This window comes from Bombus fervidus, chromosome 9 (assembly GCF_041682495.2).
Source record: "Bombus fervidus isolate BK054 chromosome 9, iyBomFerv1, whole genome shotgun sequence".
Lineage (NCBI taxonomy): Eukaryota > Metazoa > Arthropoda > Insecta > Hymenoptera > Apidae > Bombus > Bombus fervidus.
Window position 1 is genome coordinate 4672806 of NC_091525.1, and position 17814 is coordinate 4690619.

At 40.4% G+C, this 17814-nt stretch overlaps 5 protein-coding genes and 1 long non-coding RNA gene across 13 annotated transcripts in view; 4 read left to right on the forward strand and 2 right to left on the reverse strand.

The window, feature by feature from the left end:
- Positions 1 to 34: 34 nt before the first annotated feature.
- LOC139990491 (uncharacterized) lies at positions 35 to 3448 on the forward strand. Of its 2 annotated transcripts, none has more exons than XM_072009846.1 (3): positions 35 to 850; positions 1502 to 1777; positions 2953 to 3448. In XM_072009846.1, the coding sequence occupies exons 1-3, from the start codon at positions 169 to 171 to the stop codon at positions 3171 to 3173; spliced, it is 1179 nt and encodes a 392-aa protein (XP_071865947.1). In that variant the 5' UTR covers positions 35 to 168; the 3' UTR covers positions 3174 to 3448. The 2 variants fall into 2 exon arrangements, with proteins under 2 accessions (XP_071865947.1, XP_071865948.1); XM_072009847.1 differs by having other exon boundaries at positions 36 to 838.
- A 655-nt stretch (positions 3449 to 4103) lies between these two features.
- LOC139990517 (uncharacterized) lies at positions 4104 to 6252 on the forward strand. The gene is made up of 3 exons (XM_072009887.1): positions 4104 to 4367; positions 4833 to 5141; positions 5789 to 6252. The coding sequence occupies exons 1-3, from the start codon at positions 4346 to 4348 to the stop codon at positions 5845 to 5847; spliced, it is 390 nt and encodes a 129-aa protein (XP_071865988.1). The 5' UTR covers positions 4104 to 4345; the 3' UTR covers positions 5848 to 6252.
- A 111-nt stretch (positions 6253 to 6363) lies between these two features.
- Positions 6364 to 12008, forward strand: LOC139990472 (uncharacterized). Of its 3 annotated transcripts, none has more exons than XM_072009805.1 (7): positions 6364 to 7225; positions 7316 to 7466; positions 7585 to 7656; positions 8213 to 8356; positions 9087 to 9487; positions 9572 to 9831; positions 11085 to 12008. In XM_072009805.1, the coding sequence occupies exons 1-7, from the start codon at positions 6970 to 6972 to the stop codon at positions 11517 to 11519; spliced, it is 1719 nt and encodes a 572-aa protein (XP_071865906.1). In that variant the 5' UTR covers positions 6364 to 6969; the 3' UTR covers positions 11520 to 12008. The 3 variants fall into 3 exon arrangements, with proteins under 3 accessions (XP_071865906.1, XP_071865908.1, XP_071865909.1); XM_072009807.1 differs by having other exon boundaries at positions 9087 to 9474; positions 11081 to 12008; XM_072009808.1 differs by having other exon boundaries at positions 9087 to 9474; positions 11085 to 11363.
- LOC139990524 (uncharacterized) lies at positions 7254 to 8238 on the reverse strand. 2 transcript variants are annotated; one of them, XR_011800579.1, is made up of 2 exons: positions 8133 to 8238; positions 7254 to 8051 (listed from the first exon to the last, which is right to left on the reverse strand). It is a non-coding gene; the product is annotated as an uncharacterized lncRNA (long non-coding RNA). The 2 variants fall into 2 exon arrangements; XR_011800578.1 differs by having other exon boundaries at positions 8118 to 8225.
- A 277-nt stretch (positions 12009 to 12285) lies between the features above and the next one.
- Positions 12286 to 16913, forward strand: LOC139990475 (acidic amino acid decarboxylase GADL1). The gene is made up of 8 exons (XM_072009812.1): positions 12286 to 12798; positions 13269 to 13453; positions 14049 to 14343; positions 14766 to 14954; positions 15039 to 15103; positions 15221 to 15410; positions 15484 to 15653; positions 16239 to 16913. The coding sequence occupies exons 1-8, from the start codon at positions 12691 to 12693 to the stop codon at positions 16483 to 16485; spliced, it is 1449 nt and encodes a 482-aa protein (XP_071865913.1). The 5' UTR covers positions 12286 to 12690; the 3' UTR covers positions 16486 to 16913.
- Sema5c (Semaphorin 5c) overlaps positions 16571 to 17814 on the reverse strand; it is a 40070-nt gene continuing 38826 nt past the window's right edge. For all 4 annotated transcript variants that reach the window (XM_072009704.1, XM_072009703.1, XM_072009701.1 and 1 more), the window contains one exon: positions 16571 to 17679. In XM_072009704.1, the coding sequence (XP_071865805.1) occupies positions 17476 to 17679 (204 nt within the window). In that variant the 3' untranslated portion in view covers positions 16571 to 17475. The remainder of the gene's footprint in view (positions 17680 to 17814) is intronic.

Consider the following 17814-nt stretch of genomic DNA (forward strand, 5'->3'; position numbering starts at 1 on the left):
TTCGAGGGGAGAAGATGGAATCGTGTGCACGTTTCCTCGGTCGTTGGTTTATCGTCATTCGAAAACTTCGAGTCCCGAGGATCGTTCCATCGAGAGTTCCAACTCTATTGTAAACGTACCCGCGCGCGCGCGAGTTCTGTTTCTCCGCTTACTCTGTTAGGGCGAGCGATGATCGAGAAGTACGGAAAAAGTTTGCGAATCTTTCGCGTCTTTGGGCTGTTATTTTCATTAACGATCTTAGTCGCAAACGCTCACGAAATCTCCAAAAACGCGACTACGATCACCAACGATGAAGCAGCCGTCCCAACGTCTATTAGCCGCGAGGACAAAATGGAAGCGAGATCTGAAGGAGAGACTCTGCTGGGAATAGAACCATCGACGAGAAGTGTAGAGTGGAAAAATAGCGGTCCATTTACTCGTGGCAAGGACAGCTATTTGGACGCATTAAGACATTCTCGAACTAGCACGGATCCTCGCGAAGGAATAATTGCAGTGGATGCGGCAAGTAGCTCTATTCAACGAAGAAAGGAACAATCGATAGGACCAGTCTATGCAGGAAAAAGGTCCGAGATATCCTTCCAAACCAGCTCGGACAGAGATTCTTTCTCTATGGTACCAAGCGATTCGTATTCCTTGCCGACACGATCGTCCAGTGACTTTTCGGGTCTCAAAAATTCTTACGGACCTCCTCGATCGCAACCACCGCGTGAAACATACGGACCACCGCGTGAAACTTACGGACCACCGCGTGAAACATACGGACCACCTTATCACGATCAATCTTCCTATGGGGGAGAATATACGTCCGTTGGTGCATATCCGGCTCAGCCACAGCAAGGTGAGACTCGAGGTATTGTATTGTTTTCGCGTACGTTCTATTTTCAAAGGATTGTGCACGATCAATATCATTAGCAAAAAATCGATAAAGATCGAGACGGGCGATAATTTCAATATTTTTTGCTCCGGAAGCATTGAAATATTGAAACAGTTTATGCGCATATTGTATGTGTATGTGTGTTATATCGAACGTTCAGGAACTGTATTAGCATTATGATACAATCAATGATGGAAGTTACAGTATACGGCATGAATGCCATATCAAACATATAAGTTTTAAAGATAGCTTCACTGAATATAGATATTGAACGATATCGAGGCTATTTGCATGCTTGCATGTCTAAATACTTTTTCGATGTACGCAGTCATGCTAGTTCAATTTCGTTGCGACGGTAATGAACGTGCATTTGTAGTGCACCACATTCTATATTTATTGCCACATTGCCTTGTTTACCTGTTACTACGTATCTCTGCTTTGTCGATTAAATGTATCCTTGTACTTTTCATTTCCAGTGGTTTTCCACTATTTTTCTCAATCTATATACTAGGTACAATAGTGTGCGGACGTTATTTTTCATATGATTGATCGTTTGCAACTCCCATTAAGTTTGTCACGTTTCCTTCCTCTATGATTTAAAATAGTATTACAAGATGCATATTGCAGCGTACGGAGTCCCACATGGAATGACCGAATCGGTGCATCTTGGTTTTCCATCTATCGACTTCTCTTGGCCCTTTGCCCTCAAGCTGAACGCCTTCACCTTGGCCAAGATACTTTTGAAATTGGTTATTTTCAAAATGATAGTTAAGTTTATCGCTGTTATTTGTCTGCTGCTTTTCATCCCCAAACTGGAGATTAAAAAGACGATCAAGAAGGTGAATATGCAGAGTAACAACGATGACGATGACGATGAAGACGAAGGCCGTAGTTTGCAAAACGGTAATGTTCCTTTTTCAGATTTACATTTAGAACGTATTTATAACGGGAAATTCTTGATTGACTGATTGGTTTCGAGTTACTTCAAATTAATTGTGCGCAATATTAATGAAGCTGTGTGAAACGACTTATAAAATGTTGCTTATTCGTGTACGTTCAGCGCAAAAACATTTTTTAAATCTTTCTCAACGTTTTTGCGAAGCGTGCTTATGATTTTGATAAATATCTTGCAATTTACAATTTATATATACGTTTCTACATTCGTTACCGACCTTATTGATCTGATTATGCGATATAAGTGATATCTCCTTACCAATGGTAATAAGATTTCAAAATTACATTAATTAATTTTGTACAATATATCTATACAATTGTACGATATAGGTACTTAATCATAAAAATTCTTCCAAAAACATTCGTGAGCTACACATATATATCACTATTATCATTATTATTATTCAAGGGCATATAATCCTTTAGCATACAATTGCAAGTTGTTCGAGGATGACAATGTCCTGTTAATATTATATCCAAAGGAGGATTGCGAAAACATTCGAAAATTTCTATCGAATCATAAAATTTATCAGCTACTTTTATGCGCTTAGCGTATTGGTTAAAGGACGTACGGTGAGTTTCCTAATATAGTACACCACGACCTTTTCTGAACGATGCTGACGTATTTAACTTCGAAAGATACGGTACACCAAGACACATGATAGTGTCATTTAGTATTTTATGTACTACATTGAATATGTATAATGCGCCTGCAATCAAGAAGTAAATTTAATAAATTTTGCATATTCGACAAGTCGCGATCGTATATCGTCAGTGATGAACCCACTCGATGGGTGGCCGATCGGAAAAAACTGATGCTGTGTATTTTCAAGCACGTTACAAAGATAATGCTGATAGAAATATCCGATAGCCGACCAGTATGCCAAGTAAGGGCGGCCACATGAATAATACAAATTCTCGATACGTTGATGTTCTTCGTACTAATCGCATTGTGAATGATAGAATATCGGTAAAAAGAAAGTGAAACTTCGGTGTCAAGTTTTAAAATTATACGATTTAAAATTAATCGATTTGGTCTGTTGACCATAGATTGCCTTACGTAACGTGGTTTTACCAAACGCGTTAAAATCGATTTCAATGCTAACGACGTTTTATTCTTTCAGCTAACTGGAAAGTGTGGGATAGACTAAATCTCTTGACCTTGGTGGTAGACGAGGCATGGAAACAACACGAGATCACGAACGAATCTCGCTCCAGTGAATGCTCCACGTTCGAGTACCAAGTTCGTAGAGCCTTCAGAAACGACCAATCGTGGCCAGATTATGAGCAATTATTACAGAATTATATTATGGAGGAAACGCGGCGCCTTCAAACCAAGTCTTAGCCTATTAGCTGTTTGTTGATTCGTCCTTACTTATGGAAATCTTTCGGTTCGACCGCACTCAGTGATTCATCCATGATCACATTGCTCATGTCGCGTATTTATGCGTTACTTAGCTATTAGTACAGTCGAGGATAAAAATAAGTGGACAGGTATCGATCAAGTCTCGTTAAATACGCCTTGTTGTCGCACAAACGTGTAAATATTAATTTCCATTATTTATTAAACGTATGTATGTACTATAAGGATATATAATAAATAGACTGCAGATTTTCACGTTCGGAGAATGTACACTGTATGCAAAAATATATATAGATATTTAAATTATAGTAGCCTTTGTCATATTTAACTAGTCAGCTGTTCTTGACGAATATACTCGTCGCGAAGAAATGGTAATAATATTGACGAGTTCTGTCAGCAATAAAATTAAAAAATAACAGTCGTTTCATTGCAATTTAATTCTATATTATAACAGTCACGCATACTCTTTGCTTGACGAGTATACTCATCACCGCTTACTGTTTGCCACACATTTTAGGTACATACTTTTCAAAGAGGTCGAAACAGCTAACTGGTTGATAGACGAAACAATTTTATATCTATGTTTTTTAATTGTATTCGTAAAAATATGAATTTGCATGAATATCCGCAGTCTATCAACAAATAAAGCTTAAGTATAGTACTAATATAGTATTTAGTTCGATTAAACTTCGTTCATATGTACCTGCTTCCTCTACCTATCCACTCTTATTTTTCTCTCCGACTGTACATGCATGTACCTATATGATGTGTATTACGAGATCTACGTGACTCGCTCGTTGTCTTCTCGTTGAATAAATATACGTATATCGTCGACATTGGACACGCGTCGCAGATATACTTTCGTTTCTTTCCACTCGTTTTGTTCCATTTCCAGCGAAATCGCGACACTTAGCAATTTCGTCGGTAAAGAGCGGAGGCGCGAGTAATTTTGAAGATTGCCGTTACGTGATCCTCTCGGTCTTCTCGACTTTTCCGGAGAGGAGAGCACGGTGGGGGTGTGTTCGTTTATAAACGCGACTGCTACAGGCGACAACGTTTCAGTCGTTTAGTCTTGACAGATGAGTATAGTATCGCCTGTCGTTCAAGTCAAAGAAGATTAATCATACCGAATTTCACACAGCCATTACGAAGTCATGAAGTCCATCGTTTTATTAGGTGAGTAACAGACCGAGAAAAATAGTCTAAGAAGTAAGACGATATCTCGACCAGACACGTGACTTTTATAATGTGCGAAGGAGGAAAAGGATGTCGATTATTTAATACGTTCACTGAGCACCACGCGAATCACAGTCAAAACATCTTTTTAGAAATTGTTGATCGATCTTGGAAGAAAATTATACGTTTATTTTTATTGTTATTGTATTTCACATTAAAGGAAAAGCTTATAAAATCGACAAAGGTTTCTTAGTTCGATAGACTTTAAGTGAAATATTAATAATTCCTTGGATTAATGAGATCAATAATTAAGGTATTAAAAGAAACGAATAATTTTGTCTTGCTGTCGTTAAAATGTCACACACTGGGCGTCGAAGTAAACCGATCGCAAACGTTTTTTCGTTTTTCTCCATTGTTCACAATTCGATAATCGTATGTTGGTCGTCGCATAATTTCGCGACTTAGCATTGGTTGTCGTATGCGCCGTCGCTTTTATCGCGGAGACGAGCGCCGTGCCCACGGATACGACCACCATGTCGACGAAACGGGCCAAAGAGCCTAAGGAGATCAAGGAGACCGCGACCGCATCCAAGGACGTAAAGGCAGCTAAAGAGGCGGCCAAAGAGGCGAAAAAGAATAAGAAGGATTGCGCGAAAGAATGTGGAACTGCGTACGATCCGATTTGCGTCCATGATCCGAACGACGCTAACTTTAAGCCGAGGACGTTCGGTACCCAATGTGCTCTGGACGTTCACAACTGCGAAATGGGAACAAGTGAGTGTGTCTCTTTGTCCGAGCCGGTGATTCGCGCGCATATCCTTCCGAATATACTTTTATTCTGAAATCGGTGACAGATGGAGAAGAAATTTGGCGGATATATATGTAACAAGTAACGATGAATCTGAAGTATAACCAGTTAAACAAACACCGATATCGTTCTATTAAAAAGGAATTGGTGTTCTTTTCGGTCATTGAGCGTTTTCAGAGTTTTTGAGGTGATTACAATATATGCACGTATCCCTCAATTATATACCTGACTTATATTTGCAGCAATTTTCGAACGCAGCATCTAACAGCAATCAAAAAATTATTGCGATTCTTTAAAAAAAGATAGCAGCGACTTTAAAGTTTTTAGAACACTTTCACTTTACATTGCACATACATTTGGAGCTATTTACAATAATTTTGGCTAATGATATTTTATTTTATCTTCTACTATTTTAGGTCTATAGCTTGATAATTCATTTACATAGAATACAGAGTATTCTAAGTTTTCAAATCTTTTCATATCTTAGGTTTATCGTTCTTTCCGAGATACTCGCCAAGTTTCATTTCGATCGATTATCGGTGTTTTCCGGAAATACGGTTCAACGCGTTTCCTTTACTCCCAATTTACGTTTCCTTTCTACTTATTTTTACAGAATTGGTAATGAAGGACAAGGGCGAGTGTGCCGGAGCTGGCGGCGTAAGGCTGTCTTAAACAACGGGCGGATCTTTCGTTGCACCAACCGTCTGCTTCGTCCACGTTAATGGGAAAACACCTGCAACGCTTATGCTTATGTGACGTCGCGCTTGGGCTTTAGCTCTAGCTTTAGCTTCGGCGAGAATAAAGAAACTCGAATGAAAATGAAACTGAAGATGAAAATAAAAGAGTTCGTAAAAAGAGAAACCGCAAGTTTTGCAATTACGCCCGGTGAGCGATTTTTTCTCGCAAAGGGCGCACACAACAGTCGTCGTTAAAAGGAGTACATGTAGCAACAATATAACACACTCGTCATCCTTATATCACAAGTCACAAGTAGTCATGAAATATTAGTATCAATAAATTTTGTCACATTATAGTAACAAATTTGTTAATAAAACAATTGTGATTCTGCAAAGAAAATTTCACAACTTACGAATTATTTGATTGTTCTTTTAATATAAACTTACGAAATACAAGTCTACTGGAACTGGTAACTCGCCAATCAAGGGGTTCATAATGAAAACGATCCTTATCAAATGACATTCGTTACTTGGTAAACTATCGTACAGAAAAGAACCCAGAAGGTGAAAGTTGTGTATGTACACATAAGTATACACGTAACACATATAAATATGTTTACGCTTAATGTATGTACTTAATCGCATCGGTTTTTATCCACAACGAATACGCTCGTGTGTACATTATTATTACCATGTAATCCGCTAACTTGTAAAACGCGTGAAACACTTCCGTGATAAAAATCCCGTTTGTACGTTTCTTTCCTTCCAAAGAATGATACAAGCACGGCAGCAGGTTTAGATTCGTAATGGAAGCGAAGGCGAGTGGCCATTAGCAGGAGGTCGGGGTGCCGGGGTACCAGCGATTACGATAAGTGGTAGATAGGCGATCGTGAGGTCGCGTCAGCTTACTTAGAAGCTCTACCATTGTTTGTCAATCTCGAGCGTTACGCGAAAATCTGCAACTATTAACGGGAACACAAACCGGAAGCCCTTACGAGAATGATGGAGGGAAGCAAGAGGAGATCGAATAGTGGAACGAACGTGCGAGGAGAGTTGGCGCGACGAGTCGAACGAACCGGGTGCCTCGAGAAACAAGAAGCTTTTGCTCCCTACGAGGATGATTTCAGTCGTTCGATTGTTGCTCGTGCTCTCGGCCACTCTTTCTCGGGCGAATTGTAAGCCGCGATCAGACACTTCTCGCGATTGCGCGCATTCAGAGTCCACTCTCGAACGATCCACAACTACGGGAATGGAGTCGGGAATGGTAACGGGAACGATTTCGGCGAATGGTAACGTCGCGATCACGATTCTCGAGGAACTCGAGAGTCGTTTATCTCGTCTGGAAAGAAGACTCAGGGCGGTTGAGCAACCCGGTAAGCGTAACTTTTTATCTCGTCTGAGCTTTCTTCTTTTTCGTATCGTCCACGTAATCGAAGCACGTCGAAAATACGAATGGTTCGCAGTTTGGCAGATGAGCTCCGCCGAGGAAGATTGGGAGATTTGCGCGGAAGGGCCGTGTAGGTGTCAGCCGGAAACTAAATCGGTGTCTTGTTGGAGGCAGAATCTGTTGGATCTTCCCGCGGCGCAACTAGTTCCTCGAGATGTGTTGAAATTGTAAGCCTTCTCTCTCTTCCTCTCGCTTCTCCTCCCTCGTCGTGTATCTTTGTCAAAGAACGAACAGAGAGGCAATGGAATCCGATCGAGAAAATCGTTGGAAAAACGGTGCTTTCAGGGACCTGGCTGGCAATCGACTGACGGCGCTTCACAGGGATACCTTCTTGGACATGACACGGTTGAATCATCTGTGAGTATAGAAAGGGTTGAAACCGATCTCGCCGTTTCAAAATATCGCACAGTCGTCTGGAAAAATGACATTTAGCGATTTAGAATTATTTACGATTATCGATAACTATAATTGTAACTGTGTAATTTATAATTTCTGGTGGATCGTGCAAAATCCAATTTTTCAACTTTAAGTCACGAATGACGAAGGCTGGCTCAATTCTTACTCTGACTCGTACACATATTTTACGATTATTACTTTTCATGTTACACTTACGCAGTCGTCTGGAAAATTACATCATTATTCTATCAAGACTATTGTATATTAACGATTTTATTGCTTTACTGCATTTTCAGTCGACTCTTCGTTTTATTGTCATAAAGTAGAATATGCTTGTGACCAAAATGATACAGCGTCTGCAACGGTTAATGTTAAAAAATAGTTCTTTCTTCTATAAACTGATACAACTCTTCAAAATTTACGGAGAATTCTCTAACGTTGCTTGAAGAACACCGCTTGCCAGATCACTGTGCGCCACGTTCGAAACTCGATGATCGTCGTTTTTTTTTTTTTTCAGAGATATCAGTGACAACTCGATCGAGCATCTTCCTCTAAACTTGTTCTTCTCGTTGCACGCTGTCACGCGTATCAGGCTGAGCAAAAATTTGCTCGGCGAGTTGCACCGATCTCAATTTCTGAGCACGCGAAATCTCCGTATTCTGTGAGTGATCCTCGAACCGACTGACCTTTTCCTTTGAGACAGCGAACCAAGTGGAGAGAATCGAGGCTCAAGTTTGCTTGACCGTATCGATAATTTCTTTTTCTATCTCCCCTTTTTATTTCTCCATCTTTTCTTACAGCTAGATTCGATGCAGACGAGCGATTGATTATTCGCGTGTTATCGTAATCCACATGCAGTATCATGAAGAAAGAACATTCATAGCCACGAAGTAACGCTCACTGTAGACGAGTTGATAAAAATTAATATTACGATAAATCCATAAAGTATAGTATTTTAAAAAGGAGCGAAGGACATAGTTGATTAAAATATATTTGCGAAATATTCAAGACGTCGGGAAAAATATTTTTCGTTCATACCTAAATAGGGAGAATAATATAGGATTGGCTGTATCGAATTTTAAAATTGCTCTCTTGCAAGAAATTAAAATACGCAAACTTTTATGCAGATTCGTACTTGTATGAAATGGAATCTAAATAGAGATTCGTTTTACTTTGGTTATTTTATACATTTCTATGCCTTCAAATTTTCCATAAATGCATAAAAATCGACAGTCTATCCTGTTATTCCCCTATGGTCTTCGTACGATCCAACAGACTGCTCAAACACGCGTGAAATTCTCATCTGTGATAAAATTCGTTCGTCTGCATTGCATTTTACTTCTGAAATTACAAATATATACAGACAGCATCTCATATTTGTCACGACGCAGGGACGCGTCGTCCAACAGGCTGCAAACTCTACCGGAAACTCTCTTCCTAAGTACAACGTCGCTGGTACTGCTCGATCTGTCCTGCAATCAATTATCGAGCTTCGCGTCGGAAACGTTTCGCGGCTTATCAACGCTGGAGGAGCTTTTACTAGGAAAAAATCGTCTGTCAACCCTCCCCGTAGACCTGCTCAAGGACCTGACGAATCTGAAGTATCTCGGTTTGGAAGAGAACCGGCTAAAAGAATTACCCGACGAATTGTTTCGAGCGCAAGCGTCGCTTCAGGAATTGAACGTCAGGGGTAATCAACTGACAGAGATATCCGCGAGTTTGTTGGCTCCGCTCGAACATCTGCGCTCCCTCGAGATGTCTAACAACAAGATAGCCAGAGTAAATATCGGATGTAACTAGCGAATATCGTTCATTGATCTCATTCTTCGTTTCGTTCTTTTCGTTGGTTTACACGAATCCCGTTTGCTCGCCATAGATCGATTCATTGGCCTTTTATGGCTTGGTAGCGTTGAAAGAACTTCAACTGGGACACAACCGTATACGACACTTAACACCGGGACTATTCTCAAATTCTACTGGTTTGGAGAGACTGGTGTTGTATGCAAATGGTATAGAAAGCCTGTCACGTGGCGCGTTTCACGGCTTGTCGAACTTGACTTCTCTGTTTCTGCACTCGAACCACCTGAGCAGTCTGCATCCCGATTTGTTCGAGGATACGCCGAGTCTACGAAAACTGTGAGTAACATTCTCACTGAAGCAATACGAGGAACTCTTTTTGTTGACCATTGTTGCTTCATCTTTTATACAGTATTTAGCAAATATCAACCTAGAGAACAATATTGCCCATTGCTTCTGTTACGCAGTGATCTCTGTGTGATTTTTAATAACAAGTTGTCCAGGCGCAAATACATTATGAAATTATTGGTAAATTGTACGCACTGAAGAAACGTGTTTTTCTATCGCGACGTGTTATCGGGTGTTTTTTGCTTTTCTTCGATAAACAATTTTTATGCGATTGAGATAACGAGGTATTGAGATTAGATTTTCAACTTTTCTTCACCCGTTCATGAAGAAAAAAAAATTGTTTGCTGCTCCGAGCAGGAAACTTTTGTTGCTAATAATGGAAACGCGAATAAATACGGAGAAACATGGAACATAAACAAAATATTTCTTGTCGTTGCTTCAGTGATAACCTAGTTTAACACTTTGACTGCCATGTTGGTCATATACGACCGGCCACGGTTTCTCCTATGACGCCACGGTGGTCATTGGTGACCGGAGCGCTTGAACTTCTTACAATTGTAAAAATTGTGTGAAAATTGAGTTAGGAAATTTTGAATATAACCGATAAATAGAAGATACTTTGGAATAAAAAGTACCCCATTGAACAATTAAACATTTTTATTAGAACATCAATAAGAAAAAAAAAAAAAAAGAATGAGAACAAATCTCGCATCTAACGGTGCACTGTGTTTGCATCCATACCTTTGAAGGGTAATCTACGAATATTATTATAAACACACCTTAGAAAATAATCGTAAATGCTGCTTTATAATCATATAATTGAAGTTAGAAGTGTGCGCATACCTTACTATTATATATAGAATGAGCAAATACTGTTCACTAATATCTTCGACACGTTTCAACAATATATTCTGCACGTGTTGCTTACGACGAAATAACGAATGCAAATGATTTGTTGAAATAAACGAAGCCTTGTTACAATATGTTGCTATCAATTGTTACCAAGGCGCTACTGTAGTCACCCGTGACCACCAATAAGATAAACGGTCCATTGGGGAAGAATGTTGTCTTACATCGTCAATTTATTATTATTTTGCCGTTATATGCTTTGAATAATAAAAATACTCCCGCGGCATTCTGAGCGAAACATGTGATTCCGGCGTGGCAGTCAAAGTATTAACGTCAACAAGCCACTAGGGAAGATACAGTATTATCTACAAGAGCGATCCCGAATGCCTAGGCAGCTGGAGTCAAATTATCTATCTTCTTTGCCACCTCGGATTTTCGACACGGTGCAGTTCATCGAGCAGCTTCGCCTTGCTAGAAATCCATGGCACTGCGACTGCGCTGTTTCCTATTTGGCCATGTGGTTGCAAAAAATGTACCTAGCGCGAGTAAATGAGACAAAACCAGGTGAAGATTTGGGCGTTTGGGAATTTGGCGCTGGAGCTGTTTGCAGAGGTCCTGGCACACTCGGTGGCAAATTATTGCTACATCTGACGTTTCACGAGCTGTGCGAGGGTCAATGGGCCTCGATGAGGGGCTTGGTACCTCGACTTCCAGTCGATCGCACCGGTAGTGGTGGCGGTCGAGTCGTAGCTTCCACGGACGATCCGTTCTCGCGAAACGAACCTATTTCCGTGTTTAATCTGTCTCGTTCTCTCTCTACGGAACGATAACAGCTTTTTTTTTAAAGAGGAAACAGCTCGACATGCGTTACATGTATATATTCGCTGTTATCGAAGAACTCTCGAACGAAGTTTCTCTCCATCTGTTGCTTGCTTTTTTTTTTTTTTTAAGTATCTCGTCATTTTCTCTCGTATGTACAATATGTGTATTTTATCGTACGATTTTATCGACCGTATAAAATGGCTCATGAAAGCACAGAAAAAAAGCAACGATTAAGGCACTTGTCAAGTGTAGACATACTAAGGACAGAATGAACATGACCGCAGACGAACTGTACGTATCTCTGACATAACGTTATATGGGCATAGATTAAACGCATACAAGACAGACCTGATATGAAAAAGATCGGAGTATGTATCTGTTACGCCCTCTGCGATTTTCTACAGCAAACGTAGGAATTACATTCAACTGAATTGCCGAAAACGATAAAATCAGAGTACAATGTATACAAACATATTCATTTGTCGGACTCCAAAAAAACGTATACGTGTACTGTTATTGTTTTATGAATTATTTTCTTCCCTAACTATCAAGAATTGAAAGCTCGTTTTAGAGGAAGATTTTAAAATTGTGCGGGACAATAATTCAAACCAGATATACATATAGTGGCTGACGAAACTATTCGAACATTTATTATAGAAAATTTATATGAATGTACTATGTGTGTTACACAAAACATTATGAAATTTCGTTAAATTTACATCCAGCTTGCGCTAACGGTCGCTAAATATTGTTTAAAAGTTTGCTGATGTAATAGCGATAACAGTGCTAATGAAATTTCGAAATGTTTTACATAATACGTACAATAATAAATGTTTTCTATGATAAGTGCTTACTTTCGCGAGTCACCGTATCTCTCTGACCGCGTTCTTTTCATGTCTCACCGACTCGTTACACTGTATTTGTTTGACCGATTGTACGGCACGAAAATTTCCGGTCGATATGTCAACCGAGAGTTGTATGTATTTGCACAATTTGCAACGATTCGACGCCGCGCCTCCAACCAAAGTGTAGACAAGCCGATTTATACCAACGAATGGACGAATGATCGAGTCGACAGCGTGGGGGAACGTCGCTGTCTTGGTGCCGTCGACCTAACTGTTTCAACAGCCGCAATACAGTTCACGACATACAACAGTCGCATCAACATTCGCAAAGGCGATGACCGAGCTGCTAGGACGATTACTGGAAATTCTTGAGGAGGAAAATGCGTTCGATCGTACGGGTAACGAACCCGTCTTACACTTCGTCCATCCGGAAGAGCTACAGGTGAGCCTTTTGACTGCAAGTTGTGGCTTGATGCGCACGTGCGATGCAATTTTGTTGCGATATTGTGATAGCGACGCTGTGCGACTTGAAAAGATTTTGCTCTTAATCCTTTCAAGTTTAAATTACGCTTTTTTTTTATGTCGTACTCATAATGTTCCTTAACTAATTAAACGATAAACGTACTTGTGTTTTAGGTAAAACGAATCACACAGTATATTGTGTCTTGTTAAAAAAATCGAGAAGTTTCTTAGATCGAGTAATTTTTCTCATAGGCTGTAAAAGATTCAGCGTTCAAGGCGTTATACGATATAATGCACACGAACGTGCTATTACGTTATCGAAGATATAAAAATGCTAAATCGTATAGCGTCATTGCTATGAAATTGCAATAACATGGCATCGCTCGTTTGTCGCATCGAGTCTAAACAAGTTTGCAGAAGTTTCTCTTGAATATCGATCATATTTTGCAGAAACGATTATCGATACAACTGACCGAGGAACCAGCTACCAAAGGAGAAATCGAGACAGCAGTACGACAAACGATTCGATACTCTGTCAAGACGTTCAGTCCACATTTTCATAATCAGTTGTACGCTGGTATCGATGAATACGGTTTGGCAGGTTCTTGGTTGACAGATGTGTTTAATACGAGCCAGTAAGCTTTCATCTAAGATATTTTATATGACGTTGATTCGTTGATTTGGAAGGCGTGTTCTCGCTTATTTGCGAATAGTTTATCGTATGTTTGTATTTTTGATCGTGAACGTGATTCTTTAGTCCCTTAAAAAGTCTATCGCATAGATCTTGCACTGTTATCGCACAGCTAACTACTATATGTTTATTATTTTAGTCTACTGTTAGTTATACTTGTTAATGTCTAATTGTATCTAATTAACACAGGTACACACGACGACATGCTACTTAATGTATAAATAAGTTGAATTCTATCATAGATATATAGCATTTGTTATTATCAGCGATAAATCGTGCGACTTATCCCCGTGGATACGATGATTTCATTGTGCACACAATATTTTTGCATATTTGAAAAACTATTCGAAAAAATTATAATCATAACAATTATAATCATAATCCTCGAACATCTTGCGAGCATTGTTCACCAACGCGTTTCCTTCCAAACGTAGACTGCTAAAAAATTGTAGTTTGACGAATTGCAAGGCAAATTATATAGCTTAATTCAAACGTCCTTCTGACCCAGACAATTTTACCTTATATCTTTAATTTATTAGATATACGTACGAGGTGGCTCCCGTGTTCACCGTGATGGAACGACAAATAATAGAAAAGTCGTTGGAACTGGTTGGGTATCCTCCGTTACCAGAAGGGGATGGCATACTTTGTCCTGGTGGTAGTATATCAAATATGTATGGTATGGTGATGGCCAGATACAAAATGATTCCGGATATAAAGAGGAAGGGTCTTGCGGGTCTTCCGCCGATGGTTTGTTTCACCAGTGAGGCTGGCCACTATTCAATCTCTAAAGGAGCCCATTGGTTGGGCCTAGGAACCGATCACGTTTATAAGGTACAAGAGGATCATCGCGTTCACTTCGTTTGTTAACTCTTTGCAAGCAGCATCGGATATTCATATACATCATACAATATTAACTAACTCATAGTCAGCAAGTTATTCTTAGAAGTCATTTAGCAAATTGCATTTTATATTTTTTATAGCCAATAACATATTGGATAACGTATTGACATATTTCTATTAATCGTTATCGTTACGTCTATTATCTTGGTAAGAGAAAACTGGATTATCGTTATCACGAACGTCGAACATTTTATTTTATAGCGATAAATCGAAGATTCATATGAAAAGGATGTTTTTTTAACCCCGTGTGATAACTGAATGCATATGCTGCTGCTGGAAAGTGTGAACTACCGTTTGTAGACTAAATTTCGCTGCATTTTAAATGGTTAACAGGAGATTCATTTATTCGATAGGTTAAATGCGACGAATTTGGACGAATGCGACCAGACGAGTTGAAGGCTGCCATAGCGGAAGTCAAAAAACAGGGTCATTTACCTTTCTTCGTGAACGCTACATGCGGCACCACGGTCCTCGGCTCTTTCGATCCGTTGCCGGAAATCGCGGCCATCTGCCGCGAGGAGAATCTATGGTTACATGTTGACGTTCGTACAAGTATGATGAGTGCAACGAGCGGTAAATGAAAAAGGTTTCCCATTGTAATTCGTATAATTGTCGCTGTGTTACAGGCATGTCTCGGTGGTACGCTGTTACTTTCGGAGAAATATCGAGGCCGGTTGAAAGGAATCGAACTGTACGTAATCAACTTCGATCTTTTTGTCTTTCTTGCTTCAATGATGTGTTGTTTTGTCTCTACTTCACGGTTGATCCATGTATCGTGATATATTATGACGCATTTCGATCGATGCAGCTCGAATTCCGTGGCGTGGAATCCACACAAGATGCTTGGCGCACCGTTCCAATGCTCGCTGTTCTTGGTTAAAGGTAAAAACGCTCTGCACGAAGCGAATTGTGCGGGAGCACGGTATTTGTTCCAGCAGGACAAACATTATGACGTATCTTGGGACACCGGTGATAAGAGTTTGCAATGTGGGAGAAAGGTAAACGTTCTGGGTTGACTATGTCCATATTACATATCGTCATTTTCTGTATGTGACGTTCCTTTCGTTGTAGGTCGACGGAGCCAAATTTTGGCTGATGTGGAAAGCACGAGGGACCAAAGGACTTCGCGAATCCGTGGAACTCGCTATGTCCGCGGTCGAATACTTTTTCGAACGAATTAAAAGCCGGAAAGGATTTCGTTTGGTACTTCCCCGGTACGAAGGTTGTAACATTTGCTTTTGGTGAGTATCGTTGTTTTTTTGTATATCATTGTATCCCCTTGTGGTGACACGTAAGTCATAGGACGAAGCGAAGCGAGAGCGACTCATGTCGTTGTTTTGCCTCGGGACATTGACACCGCCTTGACGTATGAAACACAATGATAAACAAACTCCGGGCAAAACAATGTCGCCGCTACGTGCAACCGTCGATGAAACATGAATTCGAATTTTCTGACTCTCCCCCGACCAGTATAAATAAGCGGACGCGAGCGCGAGCGCTAGTTAGTTAGTCAGTGAGTTACGAATAATACGGGTAATCATTCGGTAGGCGATTATTACGACACGAAAGCATTTACGATTCTTCGTCAAGTACCTACTTGCGATTTACTTCAGCGGAATAAAATCTCCTGTAAGGACGTCTATCGACGTTATCAGTTATTTTAAGAAATTGATTTGAAATACATTGGACGGTTGCAACAGCAAGCATCCTGATTATTTCTGTAATCAATATACCCAATCTCCATACATCATCCGCCACACCCTCAATTCTGTGTTCATAATTAATATCTGTGTATCGTATTTTTTCCTTCTTTCAATTCGTAACAGGTACATACCACCCAGTATGCAAGGTCGACAAGAGACTCAGGAATGGTGGAACAAATTGTACGAGGTCACAGCTAAAATCAAGGAACGCATGATGCTCGAGGGGACGCTGATGGTTGGCTATACGCCGTTATCGTATAGGAATATTGGCAACTTTTTCCGCATGGTCGTCACCTGTCAACCACCACCGACCAAAGCTTCCATGGATTACGTGATCGACAAGATAGAAAAGCTGTCGGTTGATTTGTAAACGAACTAAATTCATCCTCACTCGCCGCAGAGGGTAAAAGAAGAAGAAAGTTCGGGGGAAAAAATGAACTCGCTCAAGGACCCTATTTTTGCGGGCGTTATCGTTCCTTTTATTGCAGTCGCGTGATGGATACTACACGAGGTGAAGCGTTTCAAGTCCGTTCGATCACGGAACGTTGTCCATTTGTACGCTCGTTTGCCGCGCGTAACTCGTCGACCCGAAACGGTTCGAATCAAATCCACGACTAAATCTTGATTTCCGTAAGCTTGATCGTCTTTCGCGGCGAATCACGATACGCAATCTCACGGACGATCGTTGCTGTTTTCCTCTTCTCTCCTCGACTATCGTCTGTCGTGCGTACGAGTCGACGCGTGACCGCGACTCAATGTGAGCCAATAATAAAAAATATGCGAATCACATGACTCGAATCTTTATGCATACATATACATCCGTTTACATCCTCCCATTCTCTCTCTTTCAGGATCTTTCACACATAGCTGCACTCATATTCACATCCACACACGTTTAATTAGGTACGTTTCGATACGTTACATGTTCGTCCTTTGTCGCTCATGTTTAACGAGATTACGAAGCGATGCACGCGTTCGCGACGTAACGATGGCACTGAATCGTTCAACGCGAAACCAAAGCTGATCGTCTCTATAGTTTTGAGTAAAGAAATATATATGGGGTGAATATCACTGGATCTCTAGTATAGGCGATCTGTCCGCGTTTGCATCTCTCCTTGGTCCATTTGGAAGCTGTCTTTGTTTAAACTGCTTCGCATACATAGTTCAAAATTGTTGGAGAGACGGATGATAGCCACGTCATGTTGCGTTCGTTATTTCTTGCTCGCCGTTCTCGCTATGCGCCTTCATGGCGATATCTCTTCGTGATAGGTGTTCGTGCCAGATCTTCGCGTTTAATCGCAACGCGGAAGCCATCTGGCAGTGAAGTAAGTTCGTTCATTTCTGATTGCACGCTGCCCGTTCAGTAGTATTTGTCTTGATCAGGATCGACTCGAATGTGTTGTTGGCCATGGCTATTGCGCTTCAAGGTGGCAGACTCGTAGTCCAGACTCTTTGGATACAGTTTCGGACTTCCGAGACCGTTCACGTTTGGATTGTTCTTCCCACGAAGAGTTCCGTTACCATTCGTACTACCGGAAAAGCTAGGCTGTCGCTTGGCGTTTACCTAGATCGAAAGAAGACCTAGTGTTAGTAAAAAAAGTATGACACATGCGTGGTTTAGTGGACTGTAGATGTTTAAATTCATAGTTTAATAAAGATGACTAAAGAAATAGAACCGAAGTAGATATGTGTTTCATTC

Bases quoted from the DNA above. Each gene is read 5' to 3' on its own strand.
- LOC139990491 (XM_072009846.1), top strand. From the start codon at position 169: ATGATCGAGAAGTACGGAAAAAGTTTGCGAATCTTTCGCGTCTTTGGG. The intron at 851-1,501 runs GTATTGTATTGT...TGCATATTGCAG, and splicing joins ACAGCAAGGTGAGACTCGAG to CGTACGGAGTCCCACATGGA. The intron at 1,778-2,952 runs GTAATGTTCCTT...TTATTCTTTCAG, and splicing joins AGGCCGTAGTTTGCAAAACG to CTAACTGGAAAGTGTGGGAT.
- LOC139990517 (XM_072009887.1), top strand. From the start codon at position 4,346: ATGAAGTCCATCGTTTTATTAG. The intron at 4,368-4,832 runs GTGAGTAACAGA...TTCGCGACTTAG, and splicing joins GAAGTCCATCGTTTTATTAG to CATTGGTTGTCGTATGCGCC. The intron at 5,142-5,788 runs GTGAGTGTGTCT...TTATTTTTACAG, and splicing joins CAACTGCGAAATGGGAACAA to AATTGGTAATGAAGGACAAG.
- LOC139990472 (XM_072009805.1), top strand. From the start codon at position 6,970: ATGATTTCAGTCGTTCGATTGTTGCTCGTGCTCTCGGCCACTCTTTCT. The intron at 7,226-7,315 runs GTAAGCGTAACT...AATGGTTCGCAG, and splicing joins CAGGGCGGTTGAGCAACCCG to TTTGGCAGATGAGCTCCGCC. The intron at 7,467-7,584 runs GTAAGCCTTCTC...CGGTGCTTTCAG, and splicing joins CCTCGAGATGTGTTGAAATT to GGACCTGGCTGGCAATCGAC.
- LOC139990475 (XM_072009812.1), top strand. From the start codon at position 12,691: ATGACCGAGCTGCTAGGACGATTACTGGAAATTCTTGAGGAGGAAAAT. The intron at 15,104-15,220 runs GTACGTAATCAA...CGATCGATGCAG, and splicing joins CGGTTGAAAGGAATCGAACT to CTCGAATTCCGTGGCGTGGA. The intron at 15,411-15,483 runs GTAAACGTTCTG...CTTTCGTTGTAG, and splicing joins GTTTGCAATGTGGGAGAAAG to GTCGACGGAGCCAAATTTTG.